General features: G+C 45.2%; 1 protein-coding gene across 1 annotated transcript in view; it reads right to left on the bottom strand.

Annotated features, from left to right (window-relative positions):
- Nucleotides 1–18,273, bottom strand: part of pdgfc (platelet derived growth factor c) — a 41,337-nt gene extending 23,064 nt beyond the window's left edge. The window contains exon 1 of the mRNA XM_076048154.1: nt 17,423–18,273. Coding sequence (XP_075904269.1) covers nt 17,423–17,534 — 112 coding nt within the window. The 5' untranslated portion in view covers nt 17,535–18,273. The remainder of the gene's footprint in view (nt 1–17,422) is intronic.
- Nucleotides 18,274–19,311: the final 1,038 nt, after the last annotated feature.

The following is a 19,311-nucleotide window of genomic DNA, read 5'->3' on the forward strand; positions in this document are numbered from 1 at the left end:
ATAGACTTGTATGGAACTAGGGTTAACGATAAGGCTGGAATTAGGGTTCGGGTTAGGGTTACTGCTGGAATTAGGGTTAGGGTTTCGGGGGTTCCTCATGGGCTAGAAGCCCCAAATTTGACATGGCTGTGTCTTGAGGGATCCCGATGAACCTGCAAGTGGTCCCATGTCTCTAGGACAAAGTTGACTTTTGACCCCATAGACTTGCATGGCATTAGGCTTAAAACATGTACATCCGAGGAATGCGCACCTACCAATACTTAGTGTAAAACATTCACTGGACATTTAAAAGCTTAAACCTTAATAGCTAACAACAAAAAAAACAGAACCACTGAAAATATTGCTACTGAGTAAAGACGTGGATTTATCTCCTGTTCCTGGGGAAACGTGGGAGGCGATTGGACGAATGTCCGTCTGTCAAAGCAGAACAGTCACATGTTTTACCTGCAGTTCGACCAGATATCAGCAGCTCGAGGCTTCCGCATAGTTTCCCGTGTCGAGCTGCTGCTCATCACAGTGTTGCTGTACCAGCTGGTACAACTGAAGCTAAAACGTGTTCCCTGCATAGCAACATGTTTTCACATCCAGTTCTGATAAAACTGCCGCATCATTCACGCCGTCCCGCTCCACCCCTCACCGCAGCCACTTCCTGTAACTTCTTCCTCATCGTGGTCTGCATTCACATCCTCCTTTGGTCACAACTACAGGAAGCTGTTTTTGTATCGTTTTGTTTTTTGGAAATCCAAACAACAGATGATTGAGGTTGGGAGGTAGGCGAGATGGATGAGTAACCCCGGGAGTGCACTGGAGGAACGTGGGCTCCAGCTACTGAACTTCAGATGAATTTGGAAATTTAGTGCTTCTACTTTGACATAGATCCCCATTATTTCAACGTAAATAACTAGTAATTAATTTAAATCGCTGCTGCCTTGCTTCAAGGAGGTCACAGGTTTGATTCCGGCGATTCCCTTGCAGGATTGTGGATTTTGCATCCTGTCCTCCTTGTGTCTGCCTGGGTTCTCACAGTCCAAACACATGTACTGCGTGTGTGACAATAGAGAAATCTAAACTCTCTGTCAGTGTGAGTGCAACTGGTTCTTTGTCTCTCTGTGTGGCCTGTCGGCCGGACAGACTGGCCGAGGTGTAACCCCACCTTCGCTCTCACACAGCCGGGATGTACTCTAGCATCCCGGCCAACCCCCCAGGTGCAAGATATAAGCTGTGCTTGATGGATTGCAGAATTAAAATTGAAGCGGACCTGTTTTAAACTCTCAAACTGAATTTCTGGGAAATGAACAATAATAATCTGAGATAGTGGCTGTCGAAAATACAAAAGTCTTCTCCAAATAAAATCCCATCTTTGTCCATCTGGCTCCGCTTCAACTTGAAGATCGATTTCTTTGCCCCGCGATCTCTAATTACTGCCACCCCAACAAGCCTTCATAACCTTTAAGCCCAGCTGTCTGAGAGGGAGAGGGGGGGAAGAAAAGAGCGAGAAAAGAAAAGGGAGCTGCCCGGAGTGCACGGCCCAGGCTAATGAAAGTATATACTCCTTTTCAACCTCTATTTACCAAGGGAGGCTTTGCTGAGCACAACTGCTCTTTTCCCCTCCGACACGTCCTGCCCTCACTCGCACAGTCGCGGGCCTGTTGCCTCCCTCCTTGCTGCAGCCTCACGGTGACTTGCTTTGCTCTGAGGCTGAGCGACGTCAGCTGTTGAATTAGGTGTGCCTAATCTGGACCCCCCCCCCCACACACACACACACACACACTCCCTCCAAAAAACAAAAAACACAACCTCTCATGGGATTTTAAAGCACCTGGTCAAAAATCTGCATTTCTAATAATAATAATCCCCATTTGAATGCAAGAAAAAAAAAAGATACGGCAACCCATGGGCTTCTAGGGAACAATCTCTGTGCACACGGCCGGGAACAACAGCTGGCCACGGGCCCGGCTTTACCAAACCCCAGCAAGTTTGTACCTGGATCCCCACCGTTGACAAGGGTGGCAATTTAGGGATTAGAAACTGGGAAAATTGATGTTTCTCGGAGGAAACGTCTGTGGGCGAGGGCAGTGACTTAGTGTCTGGGGGTTAATTCCCTTTAAGAGCGGGATGGAGTTATTATATAATTTAGCACTTCTCACAAAGCAGACACTCTGCAGAGGTATTTGCACGTTTCCCTGCAGGATTTGGCTTCTGATGGCTCTGAGAGCGTCGTTTGAAGTGATTCACAGGGGGCCGGCGGGTAAACAGGCACAGAGCAGCGCTGACAACCGACAGCGAATAAGACCAAAAAAAAAAGCTTAGAATTACTGTTTTATATTTATGCGCAAAACACGAGACCATGAAGTTAGACTTGCAAACACTTGCAGATTCTGCAAATCTCCAGACATTTAAAATAAAAAAAGGTGTGAAGTCCTTTTTATAGAAAGGAGCTCTGAGTAAAAACTTTGTTTTTACCACAATGCATCATTTTATTTTTTGCCTGCAAGGTTAGACATTAAATTTGAATAAAACTGTTTGAATCTCAATTTAGTTGGAAGGCATTTAGCCAAACCCAAATTTAAAAAAAATATATGTTTATATGAAAAAACAAATCCCAAAGTCCCACCAGTAGGCAAATGTAAAACTATGAACTTGATTATTTTGTGTGCTTCACTGAAAACCTCCCGTGTTGTATCTAGTTTAGCACCCAGGAGCAGGATTGCATAATTTATTATACATTTATTATCTCTGAGTTTCATATTTAGCCCTCCGTTTACAGCCTGCTGCAAAAACTGATGCTGATCCTGATGAAAACAAGGCTGCATAAGGTGTCCGAGCCAACAACTGGCTCAAGGTCTAGCGACTAAGCTATGAAAGAGCAGCAGTCGCTCTTTACAACATCACAAAAAGGCTGTTTAATGTCTACGAACACGCACAAAGTGAACATGACAAATGAATGAATTTGGGTGAAATAGTTGTTGTCATTTCTGTGGAGCTCAGTGACAGGCTAGAGATGCATATTATTACCAGAAAACAATGATAATGCAGATTTTTTACATCATGTACCTTTAAATGCACCTTTGTTAGTATGCATTATGGAGTAAACAGGCAGCCGCCTAACAAATTGCAGCGGGAAAACACAGCAATTTAGATCCCTGGCTGCTGTGATAAATGGCAGATAAATAGAGCGAACAAGCACTTAGCACCCCGTTTGTGTTTCTCTTTTTTTAATAGTCTACACAGGTCATTAAGCCTCCAACTGTCCATCATCTGACAGAAAGCCTGGCAGCGCTGCGGCGGCTCCCTCTGACTGCGCACAGAAAAGTTTTTCAATCAACTCGGTCCGCTGAACCCTCCTAATGTAAACGCCGTTGTTTGATGCCGATGCTTCCTGGTCGGGAAAACACACAAACAAGAGCGCGAGGAGCCTGACAGCCATCGCTTCGTTTTACCACTTTTATTTATTTACCGTTTTGGGTAATAAAAAAAAAAAAAAAAAAAAAAAAAAAGTCCACCACATTCACGAAGGTATGATGGCTGCGTAATTATTCCTAGAAATAGAAGTAATACAAAAACTTTAACAAAATGGTACATTTTTTCTCTAATATCAGTTACAACCTGTGAAGCAAGACGGCGCCAAGTAATTGCAGCAACATGCTGCAGCTGGTGACGGAAAGATTTGCGTGAGTTATTTTTTCTTGGTAAATGACCACTATTCAAAAAAAAAAAAAAAAAGCTATACAAAAAAACTTGCTCTGACTGGCAGTTATTGATCAACCGAACTGCACGACTGCTTCCTTTGCGGTTTGCGATATGCAAGCTCGACCCGATTGCTGGCCGCGATTCTGCAGGTTCTGCGGTATTTGCGATACCACTCATGTTACTCGAAGGGAGCGTCAATAGTGACCATCGCCACAACACTGACTGAGGAGGCTGGTCGACCCGCCGAGTCCAGGGTGGCTAATAATAGCCTGGCTAGCCTGTCTGGCTGTGAGTTCAAGGTTCTTTGGGACAAACTTTTAAAGCGTGAGAACATTGTCCTAATATGTGGCTTTTACACAGAATTTATTTCATTTTAGCACGAGACACTTGAGAGAACATGTCTTTTTCAAGATAACGTCAAACTTTCTGTTGTGTAGGTTAGGAAGTCATATGTATTCACGGTCATATATGACTAATAATTAGTCATATAATTGGTTATAATGCAATAATGTGCATGTTCCAAACACTCCCCTCTATAATGTGCAACATTGTATCTGCTTTTCATCATTTATCAACAAAATTATCAATCTCCAGAACAAAGGATACTTAGTCCTCTCTTTACAGCCTCCTTCAAAAGCTATGCTTTTAGCTTCCTTGCTAAAACTACTGCTTTGTTGCACCCTCATGTTTACAAGGAGATGAAAACAAGATGGCTGTTCCAGGAAACATATCAATGGGGGTGCCAATGATGTCATTCGGTGCCAATGTCCTCTGTCGGACAAAAAAAGTGGTACATGTGCAGGAAGTAGACAATAGAATTTTCTCACATCTGGAAATTTCACTGACAGGCTACAAATACCTGTTATTGATAAAACATTGGTAAAGTAGATTTTACATAACACGGGACCTTTATGACATTATTTTGATCATTCTGATTCTCTCTTTCCATTTCCAAGAAATTTTACGTAACGGGAAACGCTGGCAGCATCAGGGAGGTGAGAGCCAGCCGTCCAGATCTTGCTTGCCAAATTTTTCAATTCTATGCCCGAGAAAATCCATCACCGCGAGCGGCCCATGTTGCAAGCTAGAGCCGGAGGTAGTGAACCCAATGACTTGTCTTCGAGTCCCGTCGAGAGCCTGTCAGCAGGTGTGAGGGCACTAAGCACTGAACAAACTTTGGCTGTCGAGGCAGAAAATGAAAGATAGATTCTGACAAACAGACTTGCACGGATCAGCACATCAGCCCCTGTCAAAAGCGTCCTATTAGCTGGCACGGTTTCCACTGTCCTCTTTACAAGCCCTCATTAGTGGCGGCTCAGTGGTTGAAAGAGGAGAAGCTGAGTGAGTGAGGAGGACGAGGAGGAAGAAGAAGTGGCTTTGCACCTTGTGCCAAATAATTGGTAGGTAACACGTCACACCTGCAGATGTTAGGCGTGTCCCAAATCACATGCCTCTCTGCTTAACCTGTACTATTTTGAGCGCATGAGTGCATGAAGTGCATTTTGATCTGAGAAGTCAGGAAATATGCAGAGTTTGCATATTTGACGAGCCCAAACTGGGCAATGCCAAAGACTTCACACCCTTGAAAAACAGCATATTAGTGACCTAGCGGAAGTGCTGTAGATCCGCCCCTACATGTTTCTTATTGGATCAGGTGTAGCGGTAGAGGCAGGAAAAAATAGCGGCCAATCAGAAACAAGTAGGGGCATGTCTTTGGCAAACTCAAGTTTGCTGTTATTTGCTTGCTAGCTAGGTGAAACTATAGGGCTAAGTCAATGTTGCTTCAACAAATCATATCTGTATCAATGGTATTTCGAAGTAGTTTATTGGGCGCTATATTAGGTAGATTTATGACTTGCTAGTATTCAAGCTGTCATACAAAACGCCACTACAAATGTTGCAACACCTCAGATGCATTTGTCACACCCCCACCCAACTTTTCAGACAGCCAGTGTTAATGAATATATATCTTTTAGACTTCCAAATGTTTAAATCAAGAGATGAGGTCTGAAAACAACTTTGCTTGGCCCGGTGAAGCAAGAGCATAAACTCCAGAAGACTAAACCCTGGAGCGTTCATTTATTTACTTATTTATTTTTTTCATGGCAGGACATATTTAAAGTCTAAACCAGGGCCCAGCTGGCAGGTTTGAGATTCTGGTAAATGCCAAAACTTTCCATTCAACCATTGCGGGAATAAAACAGCTTTGATGGACCATCAAAGGGGTCTAACGGTTCCAGCATTGTTAATGGTCAACAGGATACCTTTCCTGTAAAAGGGAGGTACAGGATGTGGCACTGACACCGTAACCTCGAGAGCGTCCAGAGACGGGTGGGAGGAAACAACAAAATAAGACAAGGACAATGGGATCAAAGCTCAGAATGAAAAATTAAAAAAAGTGAAATTAGGTCCCAAAATAGCATTTTGTCTCATTTTAAATGGCCCGAAGCACAGTTATTAATAGAGGGCACGGGCACAGGCGTTCCAAAGTCTGGACTGTGTTCAATGGGCAAACTGGACATCTGTGTTTTGCATTTTGACCCACTGGCACCGGTGACTGGCAGAGTCCTTCTCATCCTGCCGGGACAAGTCAAGCATCTCTTCTAACACGTCAAACTATGCATAACTCAGTGTCAGTCATTGTGACTTTCTTCCTTTGCACACTTTCAGCACATTTTGAATCCAAAGGCAGCTTTAGGAAGTTAGTTTTGTCATAAAAAAAAAAACACAGCAATCCTTTTAGGCACTTGTAAAGCGTTTTGTTGGCATCCTCTGGTTTGAAAATCAATCCGGGCCATTCCACTTCCCTTTACAACTTGCTTGCATTTGTACCACTTGACTGAGTTTCTCTTGCACTGGATGCCTCGAATAGCGATGAGCCAGGTGACGTTTTGGCTTTATGCCCTCTCGGCTCCACACCTCTTCTCAACACAACACAACAGAAGAAGCACCTGGCCAAATTGGGTATCAAAAGTCCTGACGATTCACAACATAGCGGGCATCCATTACGGTTAAGTCTCCAGATGGTTGCACTGGCGCTGTCTTACTGTTTCACCTTGGCTAGCATCTTTAACTTGAGTCAGCTACTTCGCATGTCCAAGCAAAAAGAGCCAAATGTGTGGGGGATGAGGAGAAGCGGTCTTAGCCCACTCTTACTGGAAGAGTGTTGGGCCACTGGCCGGTTGAATGAATAAATAGTGCTGTTCCAGTAAGATGCTCAGCGTTGCCAAGTCATCATTTGTGCGCCGCCACTCGCAAGTCGTGTTCTCGCATCGAGAGCAAGACCCCAACGATTAGGGCCATTACGCTCAGACCCAATCTTGGGGAAGAGAAAAAATAAAATAAAATCATTATTTCCAAATCACTGTCCTCCAGCACCCCTCAGTAACATTGGTCCCATTAAGTGGGTGTTGGAGCGGAGTAAAAACCCAGATCACCATCAGCGGGAGACGCCAGACTAATGGGGTATGAAGTGATCGCTTCAAGACACAACGTTTTCCAGGGGTGAGGGACGGTCTTGTTCCCAGCAAGAAGACACTCTACTCCCCTTTCGATTAAACAGAGCTCATGCGTAGATCCATTCAGCGCCCCGCCAGCTACAACCAAACACAGTTGAATAAAAAAAAAAATTCTGCCCGGTCACGGGACCTTATAGCGGGCGTGCATTTTGATTCTGTTGGGCCTAGAGAAATGGATACCGTCCCACAGGGAGCTCGGCATTAGACCCTGCCTGCACTGGAAACCAGAGCGTAGTTTAGGAGAAGTCGTAGATTCTCAAAATAGGACGTCTGATTGGGTTACTGTGTGTGCACACGTTGCCGGCTGCGGTGTCGCGTATCGCCTCTCGCCATGTGTTAGGTGACATAATCCAGCCGGCGAGCGGCGGCGCTGCAGTCATGATTACTGGGACAGGTGTGCGTTTTATTCCCCATCCCATTAATGCATTACGGTTGGGATATTATACATCTCTATTTTAACAGCTCCCGGTCATTTTCTCAGTGTCCTCCAGTGGCACGTAAAGGAGTCGCAGCAGCGGCAGCTTTGTTTCTTGTATTTTATTTGTTTTTGTTTTTTTAATGGGCATGCATGATATGTTGGAAGTTAGAATTGATTTAAGTATTTTAGGTCCTGGGAATGGAAAGCACGGCAAATGATTTCCCCCAAGGTTGGAAATAGCAGGAGGGAGATGGGATTTACTATTTGCTCGACCATAAAGAGGCCGTTCCAATTCATTTTGCTGAGAGTGGAAGCAGAAAACAAACAAGCCCAGTGTCACTAACCTAAAAATCAATCATCAAGCCAAATACTGAAAAAAGTAACACTGTAAAAGGATAGTCTACTCAAAATGTTACTTATATACTACTGGCCCCAGTGTTGATAGAGGCTCTGGTGACGTTGACTGACTGAACATCATCGCTGCCCAATTTTAAAGAGGGAAAGAATTCCACCCAGTGGAAAACTTCAGTGGCCAAAGATTCCAAAATAATAATAAGAAAAAAACTCTGAAAAAAGTTTAGCACGTGTGTACTGCTCATGCGATGATAAGTACCAAGAAAGCCAAGAAATATGGAGTACAATTTGTCTTGGACCACTTTTCAGTCCACGGTAGAAGACAGGGACACGGTCAGGTTGACTTCCCTGAATGCAGCGAGTTAGCTTACATGTCAGTACTACCTGCCAATAATTGTGAAAACCAGATGGATGGCTAATCATCTGCTGGCTGGCACCCCAAAAATTGTTGGCTGAAAACAACGTTAGCGTCATAATTTTAAATAAATTGAATGGTTGAGTCTCCAGGACTGAACCTCATCAAAAAAAACAACAAAGTTTTTTTGGGGGGGGGATATTCGAAAATGTCGCTAGTTAACAAGGTGAAATCTAAATCTTTGATTGACCCTCCTTCTTTCTGCTTTACCATTCAATTCACATGCAAGATGTGAACTTCATGTGCAGCAATTCATGAGGAAATTTCCTCACTCCCAAACTGACTCGCACGTTAAGATGTGCAATTTTCTTAACTGCTTTTTTTTTTTTTTCAGACTCAACACGGGCATTAAACATCTTCTATGGCCCAGATACGTTCTCTAAGTACAGTACACACAATTATTTTGGAAACAGCAAAATGCAATAATTACAGTTCGGCGCCCCGTCGTCCCCACAGCTGCGGAGAAGCGAGCGTATCTTCGCCGAGGTGGCCGGCGCGTGTTCAAAATTGCATGAGGGCTTCTCGCACATCAGCTGCTCTCGCCGCCGCGCTCTAAATATAGCATCATTTAAGATGCTTGATCACCGCAAAGTGTCACAGCTGCATCTTATGAATGTCGCCGCTCTCCTTCACACATGCAGAAGTGCAAAAAAAAGAAAAAAAAAATCAGGAGAGGGTGCACATCGAGGACGAACTGTGGGAGGTTTGCAGAACTTTGCTTTTCCTGTATACGCACACAAACTCAGTGCCTACGAGATTTCAATTTCTATAGACACGTTTCCTGCAAACTGATAAAGAACATTAATCTAATTTCAGGTTCATTTAACAGCTTATTTCAGGTTAATTAGATGTGACGTATTGAAAACGTGGCAGCTCATTAAGCCCCAAGTTGATTTGCATTTCATCCCGCAGTCGGTAGATCGAGCCCGACTTCCTCAGATTCAAAAAGGTTTCGGTATCTTGCTGATTTTCGACATTTTCATTCAACACGTATGTATCACTAGCTCTACCTCATGTAGATGCTCTTATTCCCTATTCTTTGGGATTCTTTAGTGCCAGATCTGGGTCAGACTGCCTGTCAGTCAACTGCAAGGCCTCAGCCTGAAGAGCCTCCGGGCCGAGGCCCTTAGCAGGAAACCTCGGAATAATTCTGCGATAGGAGGTGATGACATCTGTTAAGCTCTGCAGACGTGCCCTCCAGAAACCATATCCAAGGTCAACTCATCCCACTGCCAGGATCTTTTAGTCCGGAGGAGTTACAGTTGCAGTAAGACAACATTTAAACAGACTATCGAGAGATAGAAAAAAACAAAACCCCGTCTTGGCCAAACAGCGCAGTGTCACGACCTCAGTTTGAACCTTTGTGTGTGTGTGTAAATGTGCGTATATATGTAGATACACACACACGAAAAGAAAAGCTTGAACGGAAATCATAGTTGTTGTTGTATCTCAAGCATTTTTTTTTTTTTTTTTGGACATCGCTGCAAAATGGAACCTGGCACACTGCGTGGAATGTCTTCAAAAAATGGATTCATTTCTCATGTAGATCTGGGAAAAAGCCCAAACAAAATGTTTGGAAAGAGGGAGGCCATTTATGGGATAGTTGCCTTTGGTAGCCAGCGCATAGATTAAAAACTGTTACTGTATTTAAAGTGGGGTGGGTAGCAAATGGATGTTGTTTTTATTTTGGACAAACTGTCCCTTAAATTGTCCCACACTGATAAAAGTGCCCCTACCACAGAATCCACATCTAACCTCACTATCACTTCCTGTTTCTGTTCAATCCAATGAGCTGTCAACCCACTGGCTGCCGCTACCACTTGAGAACAAATCTGACTGGAGCTTTTCAAGATGGACTTTTAAGGGTTCAGACTTAAAATCTCAGAAGTGCAGCTGCTTCCAAACAGTAAAATGCCCATTTTGCCGAATGATTCAAAGAGGATTACTGGGACTTAAGACGTGTTTTGCTCCGCAGCCAGGTTAAATAACACGTCCCCTTTATGAGTCAAAACGGAACATTTTCTTTTGCTTTGAATAGAGTGTGCATAACCTTGACGCCATAAAGAGCTGCAGAGACACATGAGATACATCACAGATGGTTTATTGGCTCATAATAAATCCATGTCAGTGAGAACAGTAGAACGCTGGGTCTAGACAAATATCATCCGCGTTAGGACAAAAAAAAAAAAGGAAAAAAGGAATCAAAGGCAGCAGCAGGAAATGGCGTTGACTCACTGTGACGGACAGGTATTTGCCCCGGCAAGTGATTTTAACTGAAGGCAGACGCACTCCTCCCTTCCTGTTTAGACTGCAGGAGACACTTTCCTCTGCTCGTCACTCGCAGTCGCACCAGGACTATTTAGAGGGCTTTGTTTAGATGTCTGCATTCACACACGCGACTCTCGGATGCACGCATCACACTCATAATTGCTCATCCCTCCTGCCCCTCCCCCGAGACATTTGTTTCATCCCGTCTTGCCTGGGCTGCCGTGCAGTGCGCTGGGAGCGGTCAGACTGCGGCTGCTTGACCCTCGGCGCGGAAAACAGCTGATAATGCTCACACTCAGTCCGCCGTGCTAGGGGGACAAATTACTTTTTCAATTCGAGCAATTTCCCTCCCTGTCGATAAGACGGAGGACCAAACACGATATCAGTATTTGCTGCCGGGTGAGGAGATGCAAAGTCATTACCAATAAAGTGTTGCTTCTCAGACTAATTAATAATAACAATAACAGTAATGGTAATGATAATAATAAAACCGTGCCAATGTGTGTGACTTGATGGCAGTTCTTATCTGAAATTGTGAGCATCGACGTGGACGAGTTTCTCTTTCCCGGGCAGTCAAATGAGTTAAAGGAATGCTATCTGAGGCCATACTTTTTCTGGGCACGTCTTGCACCAGTGTGTAGCCAGTAAGCCCCCCACAGCCTTTAAGTTGCTCTATGTTGCTTTATTTCACCACTGGAGGTTGTAGTTTTTGTCCAGAACATGCACCAAAACAAACCGACTCCCTGCAGGTCTGCCTAAACCCAGGTCAAAGCATGTTGAGTGTGAAGCCTAAAACATGTTCCCCATTGAAAAAGAAAATATTTTACATGAGAAAAAAAAAAATTCTGACATGGTGCTGATCGTATTTGGACTGGATGAGCACAATTCAGACCAAGAATTCACATTTTTTCACCGGTGCAGCTGCCAGGTAAGGATACAAAGCAGATAAAGAGACAAAGAAAAATGTGGTCGGAGACATGAATCTTAAGCTTTCGAGATGTGTAATCTGTTTGCAAACAGATGCACTACATAACACACTACTGGGGCTTTAAAAAAGGGAAAAAATGACCACATTTTCAAAGCACTGTGCTTATCCATACTTTGGAGAGCTGTTTTTTTAGCTCAAAATGGTCACTTTCAGCCACTTCACTCACAGTGATTCAGCTTTGCACAGACTGACTGACGTAAAAAGCAGACTGTTGCAGACTTGTAACGCTGACACACACCAGTCGGGAACACTGGAGGGTAAATAACTTTCCAAATGCCTCAGCTCTCAGAGGTGACTCAGTTTTGCAGTTGGGTTTCAAAGTGGAGCGACACTGTTACCGGCCTCCACGCGGCCACCTGCGCTGGTAATGAGTGCAGCTTTGAAAAGCTGGAAGGATCACAATTACTTGCATTTAAACCTGGTTGTTTTAGTTATTTATTTGTTTGATAATTAAAGGGTATTAAGTTTAAGGTGTTAAGTTGCCAAATACACTCAAGAATTATTGTTTGTTTGCACAACAGAGTGCAGCTCCAAAGAGATGAATTTGTTAATTCAAAAGTCCTGTATTAGTGCAAAATCCATATTAGCAATGTTTATCTAATAATAGGCTGGGCATCTATCCTGTTCTTCCATTCCCCATAAAGTAAAAAGTCCCTTCTTAAGTCATTTTACTTGCTCTATTTGGCAAAACATTGGGGGTGTCACTATGGGAACCTGACTGATACCAGATTGGTGACAACGTCCCCAGCCAGTGTTGGCTCCACCCTCTGGGACCACCTTGTTCTTGTTCCCCTTGTAGCCAACTTGCGAAAGGTCCAACAAAGCATCAGTCTTAGCAGGAGAATGTAAACAGAGGGCTAAATATGCTGTTTTCTGGAGAGAAAAAAAAACATTATTACAGGACAAACAAACAACGGCCGCAAGTTTTGCAGCGGCTCAGGTTCAAGTAGGTATAAGAGGGGGAAACACAGAGACAATGTTGTTCAGTGTCCCCTTCTCCCCACTTGTGAGAGGTTGTCGAGAGGAAATCCCCCTCCCGGCGGAGAACAGAGACGAGCCTGTGTTCACTGGTCAACGGCTTCTTCTGCCGCTATCGTGGAAAAATTACATAACTGCAGATATTGTTTCATTCCTCTCGAAGAGTAAATGTTTACACGGCTGCTGCTCTCTTTAAGGGGCAATGGCTCGCAGCGTATGGCAGATTCTCTTCACGTCGGCGTGCATTTTCAACGCGCGGCAGAAGCTGGAACACTGGCTCCGACTGTGACTCTCTCCTCTCAACCTCCGAGTCCATCCGGCATTCCCACCGTTCGCATAACGGTTCCAATTCAGCCGGAGCGCACCGGCGAGAGTGGCGCTGCCCGCTACAGTGATTAACTGCGCCGTGCCACATCCACTCAGCCGAGCATATCCATCAAAGCGCGGCCCCTTCCCGCTGGAAACAAGCTTTCCCAGGGCAGCGGGCGCAGGAAACATCTGACCTTTATTAAAGAAATGAACGGTGATTCCGAGCCCGGCCTTGCTCTGCTTGACTGGTTTAGGAAACATATCATCATTTCGGGTTTTACCAAAGAAACCGAAAAAAAGAAGGAGAAGAAAGCAAATCGCTATAGTAACCACTTAAAATAACAAAGTGAATATGCGAATGCCAGCTGGCCACCCCTCGCATCTGCTACTATGTAGGAGACATGCGAGTACAGTAAAGGAAACCATGTTTCTGGTTTTGCAGGAACAAATTTCTCCAAGGCCCAGAATGTAACATTTCAAAGGGATCTGTTGGCATCAAATGGAATTTTTTTTTTAAAAAATGCACTCAAGTCTGTTTTTTGTTGTTTTATGCAGTCGAAAATAGTAAGAATATATCAGCACTGATCTGCTGAACGCTTTACGATTATAACTCTGACATTACCATAAGAAAGTTTAAGATGAAAGAAACTGTGATTGACATTAAAGTTGTTTGTGCTTTCTAACCATTAGCTTCTACTACCATTCTTCCCGTGTTTCAAGTTTTCCTGAAACGTTGTACTGTTGCACTCTTGTACAGTGTAACCTCCCACAAAGAGCACCGGTGACACCTCACTGACACCTCTCCTATCCAGGTGCCAGTTCTCACCCTCAAGGACAAGGGCCTTGTTCTTTTCATTCCACTTCCAAACATGTTGGGGGTCAAGCAAAGAAAGTAATTTTTTACCAGTTATCTTCATGTACGGGCTAAATGTGTCTCAAAAGTGTTCTTTCAATCAATCAACCTTGGGCATCTCCTGGGTGATACATACACACAGATTTTAGATGAAACTGACATTGTGATGCCGTGTGGCAGCGTTGGCTGTGGGCGGTGCTGCAAAGGTCACCTGAGGCTGGGGCGTGAGGTCATAAGTCCCCTCCGACACTTGCGAGCCGTGTGCCCACTGAAACGTTACACTTGAAAACAGACATGTTTCCTAATAAGGCCACCCACTCTCTCTCTTTCCTGTTTTTAAGTTCGCCCCACGTTGAACTGCTCACTTGACCGCATCGTAATCTAATGAATGCACAATGCGCCTCTTCTCCCCCTGCCTCCAGCGCTACGTGTCCGTATATGTGGGAACCTTCCCATGGTCCACATCAGGCTGTGACCTTTACACCCCCGCCCCGTTACCTCCTTCCCCGCCTCTAATCTCCTAATCTTTAGCGGAACAGCAGCCTCTGTGATCGTTGGCAGGTCTCGTGCGCCGCATACCTTCCTCCCAGCGGCAGATATGCAGGAATATCTGCTGGTAATCCACGTCTCCTGCTAATATTTGCAGCCAGATTTTTCTGGTATGACCTGCACCATTGCTTATAGGTGGTCCCGATTGGAGCATAACACTTGGCCTTCTACGGGTAAAGTGGAGGTTCTCGAAAGAGATGCGGCCAGTGATTAAGGCTCTGCTCTTTGCCTGATTGTGCACTGTGAACTCTGGGGTTTTCTACCTGCAAATGAAAGCCTACTGAGTGGGAAAATAGTGTTTCAAACATAGTAATATGACCTAAAACTGTCCTGGTAAAATCACACGGCCTCACGGAAGGTATGAAGGAGGCATTTCCCTGGTGGAATTTGCAGACGATAAAACGATGTTTGCAGAGTGACGCTGAAGTCACCTGCATTCCTGCAGAGCAAGTCAGTCAGCCGCCCCGTCTGACTGGAGTCACAGCTAACATGACATCATGTCCGCAATTGTAAGTCCGTGCTGATGATGTATGACAGTGTATTTGTTTGCAATATCATATCTTACCACTAGAGGCCACTCAATCTTAAACACAGAGCTTTTAATGTTGTTTTCGTCATGCTACATTGTCACAAACTGTGCACTAAATATTCCAGTTTGAGCAAATGCTGCATAATGAGGCTTCTGTTGCCGCCGTGCATTGCGGTATTGTTGAGCCACAGCAAGAAGAGGTTCAGGGGTTCGAATCAGACTCTGGTTCTCTGTACGTCTGTCAGGGTTCTCCTCCAGCTTCTCCTTCAGCAGTCTGACACATGAATGTCAGGTTCATAGGCGACTGACTGTTTGTCTCACTGTGCTGATAAACTGGCAACTTGTGCAGTGCGACCACCAATAAGCAAACCTGCATGAGTGCATGATCAGGGCTGATAGATGGATGGATGGATGGATGGATGGATGGATGGATGGATGGATGGATGGATGGATGGATGGATAGAACCAGCCTCCAATATACTAAAATGCAATTAAAATTCTTAGGTTCAAATGCAACAGGGGGACATTCTCAGGCCGGATGGTTCTGCACACACACTGACACACACACACACACACACACACACACACATGCACACACACACACAAACCAGCTGCAAAACCAATAAAAGTCAAGTTGTGGTGCAACTGCGAGCACTTTTATCTAAATAATCCTGGCGCTCATCTGGCGAGCACATGAAAAGGACGGGAGGAGACGCTCATGGGAGTTTTTTTTATCTTTGTTTTTTTTCTTTTGTTCTTTTACCACTAACATTCTATCGCTTCATCAGGGATCTTACAGCGAATAATTGATTATGAAAGATGGTTAGTGCGCGCAGCACCGGACCTCGCTGGGATTTGAGCCCACCACCTTGCATTCCTGTATCTTATGGAGTCATCAGCGGCCGCCTGCCAAGTTTAATACGACCGGGGGAACCCGAGTCTGGAGGCAGCGAGCGCTAACCACGGCAGACAGGTCTGGCGCTCTGCCCTCTCGCAGCAGATTGATCGCACATTGTCTGACTGAGCGTCGGCAATGGAGGCGCTCGGGACTGAAGTGGGCTCTGGCACTCCTGTTCAAAAATTTCTTTTTTAAAAACGCACACGGGGAATAGCAGCGAGTCGGCCAGCTTCACCCTCAGCCAAGGTGCGACTGCTGTTTTTTTCTTTTAGGAGTTCCTTGACAGTTTAACATCTCTTTGCTCTGTGCCTCGTCCCTCACCCGCCCTCCTCCACCCACTTGTTTTCCTTTCTTGGCCTGACTGATTAAAAACCTCCAGATCCCCGTAGGAGGCTCTGATTTCCCATCCATGACCGTAGCTGTCGTGAAGTCAGAGCTCCGTGTCCTCAAACAAGGGCCGCTCAAATGAGCTGCGTGGCTGCAGACAACTGAGCAATGAATGGGCCGGACCAGGCCAACATCTGCTTTTCTTTTTTCTTTTTTTTCTTTTCTTTTTTTTTTTTTGTCTTGGAGGGTCTTTCCCCTGTCTGTACGTCAAAGCAAATACAAATGTTTGACACTTTATTGCTGGTCTTGGTTTATTTATAGCCATCGAATGGCTTCGCTGAGTCTTTGTGATGTCCAAAAGGAGCCAAGAACACATGGATGCGTGCAGGTCTTTTGTGTGCACAGAAAATTTCAGTCTTTTCGAGCTCTTTCATCTGCGCCAAAACATCATAAAGAACCAAAGAATAGCTGCAAAAGCCTCCTTTTCTGTGCCTGCGGTTCAGAGTACAACACGCACAACAAAGTGCAAGTGACTATAAAACACAATGATCGCAGGCTGCACTGGTTTCTGCCCACTTATGTGCATGAATATCAAACCGTGCTGGCTATGATATATATATATATATATATTTAAAAAAAAGTTACTTCATTGTCGTGCATGTGTTTTTACAGTACAATCATCGGCTGCATCCCAGGACGAAGAAGAAAGGGCCGTTTCAGCTCCAGCCTGAGAGCGTGCGCTCCCCGGGGCACAAACACTCCAACACTCAGCAACGGTGAACTCGATTCCCTCGTCTCCAAACTCATGGCAGGAGATCAGAGGAGGATCGTGATTTACTTTATCCTAACCTATTCCGACTGCAGCCGGCTGCCGATGACAGCTGGGTGGGTTTTCTCAACTTGATTGTGTGGGCTCTTGTGTAGTTTCGGGGGGCAACGCGCTCCCCCCCGTAAGCCACCGCCGCACCATGAATGGGGGCTTTTTACGGTTCTCAGGCAGAACTTCTCCCGTGGGACCTGGTATTTCGCAGGGGCCACCCTCCCGACCCCCGTCTCTCCTTAAACATACGCAGCTATGTTTTGAAGGTAAAAGGTAATGTTGCACTTCCTATCCCAGCTAATGCCCTTTGATGTGAATGAAACGCCCCCATTCATTGCAGTTTAAACTCAGGCGAGCTGTGTCTTTATTCCTTCTTTTTAAGGATGCACTCAAGACGCTCCAAATCCAGAAAAGTGAGAAAATGCCACTTTTACGGCTGAGTTGAATGCACTTAAAAGAGTGATTGAAAATGAATACAAAAATTAAAAAATTAAAAAAAAAAACTTACCGTTCTGCTCCTTTACACCTGGCGAGCTGAATTTGCTGACGTGACTTGACTGGGCTTCCAAGCCATAGTGCTGGAGAAACGACGCAAGCAGGAGTAATAATGGTCGGATCATTTGGATGAGTGGTGGTCGGCGATCTCAGGGCGCTGCTGACGGGATGGTGGGGGTGCTCGCGTATCAGCACGCACACGCGTCGTTGACGGGACAGCGCGGCTCTGGTCGTGGGCGCATTTGGAGCGGTTCAGCGCGGAGTACCATCCACATACTCTTGATGCCCCCACCGCCTCAAGAAGGAAAGATGTAGGACTCCCTCGCAGGACTCGGGGCAAATCCTCCGTCGGATCGTTCTTTCTTTTTTTTTCTTTTTTTTTTGCGCAAGGCGAGCGCGCACCTGTCGGTTCTTTGGGAACTTCGCTACGCAGCTTGGGCAAAGTTTCGCTCTGGCGCAGTTAGAATCCAGGGAGTTCTGCTGGCGTCATGCGGGGATTTCATCCACGGCGGGAGATGTTAGACGAGTGCGCGCATTCTGCTTTTTGCTTTTCCTCTTCTTTCTTCCTTGGCTAAAGAGGAGCGCGTCCGGCGGTGCGTTGCTCTCGCCTCCGTCTGAATAAAGTCTCCCCCACCAGCTGAGCTTTTTTTACGCATTCCAGCTGGAGCCCCGCACCGCGTTCGGCAGCAGCAGCAGCAGCAGCAGCGGCAGCGGCAAGACCAAGTCTCGAGTCATAACTCGGCGGAGACTGAGATAAAGTATCGCTGCGCGGTGTGGGCTGGCTCTGTGCGGGCTGCCAACAGACGGCACAACAGGTGCTATACATAAAGTACAACTTCCCCACCGAGGGAACTCCCCGGCATGTTAACCATTCCGCCGCTGTCCCAGCGTCCAGCGGCGCGTCACAGATGAATGAAAGCAATCAGTCGCGTGCACGTGTTTGATGGTTTGCCGCACTTTCACACTTTTTTTCCCCCCGCACTTTCCCCCACTGGTTTGTGGGGCCAGACGAAGTCACTCCTAATTACATGATGATTCACTGAAAATAAGAAAATCCAGTCATTGTAGTTTATTGCAACAATAATCTATTACATAATCTATTACTACACTCCAGTAACGTTAAAGTTATAAAGGGAGAGGTGATTCGCTTTGCAATGTGCTAACTTCGCACTTCCGCCCTCTAGCCAATATCCTTTTGCATTTGTTTGCGTTTTTTTGTCCTGCTTAACTTTCCCCCGTGTTGCCATGTCACCATGGGGCTCACGGCCAATTACATCACTGTGAATTGCAGCAACAGTTTACAGTGATTAATTACTCAATGAAAAGTCTTGAATAATCGCAAACAAACTTGCCCCAGTCTTTCCAGCTGTTTCTGTCTCATTAACCATGTTTGTCAGATATGCTCGAGGTTTCCATGATACACCAAAATATCAATAATTACAGATTTATTTCGATCTGTAGGTATCTGATGTACTCAAAAACAGATGGGTTGATCAATATAAAGGTCCCAAATTTCAGAATTGGCCAAATTTTGCTTGAAAATGCTTTATAAACTTACATTATGACTATATTTGGACTTTTGAACTCCCTATAAGTGACAGAAGTCAGTCCGAGACAGTAGTTATTTTCCTCCAGCCCCATTTATCACAACGACCTGTTGTAAAACACAGTTCTTGAAATTGGGCCTTTGTGATGTCACAAGAGGAACCGCTACGCCCCCTCGTTAGCGGCAATACATGTAGCCAGGTGTTGGCTGCAACCCCCCTTTTTTTTTCTTCATCCAGACATTTCTAAGGTCCTTAAAGCATCAGTTTTATGAGGAAGCCGAAAGAGTTTTTTTGCATGGAGGCTGTAAACACAGGGCTAAATATGGTGTTTTCTTTTCCATTATGCTCTGCATCC

Source organism: Nelusetta ayraudi, unplaced genomic scaffold (genome assembly GCF_046127955.1).
Source record: "Nelusetta ayraudi isolate G7.1 ecotype Tasmania unplaced genomic scaffold, CSIRO-AGI_Nayr_v1 ptg000097l, whole genome shotgun sequence".
Lineage (NCBI taxonomy): Eukaryota > Metazoa > Chordata > Actinopteri > Tetraodontiformes > Monacanthidae > Nelusetta > Nelusetta ayraudi.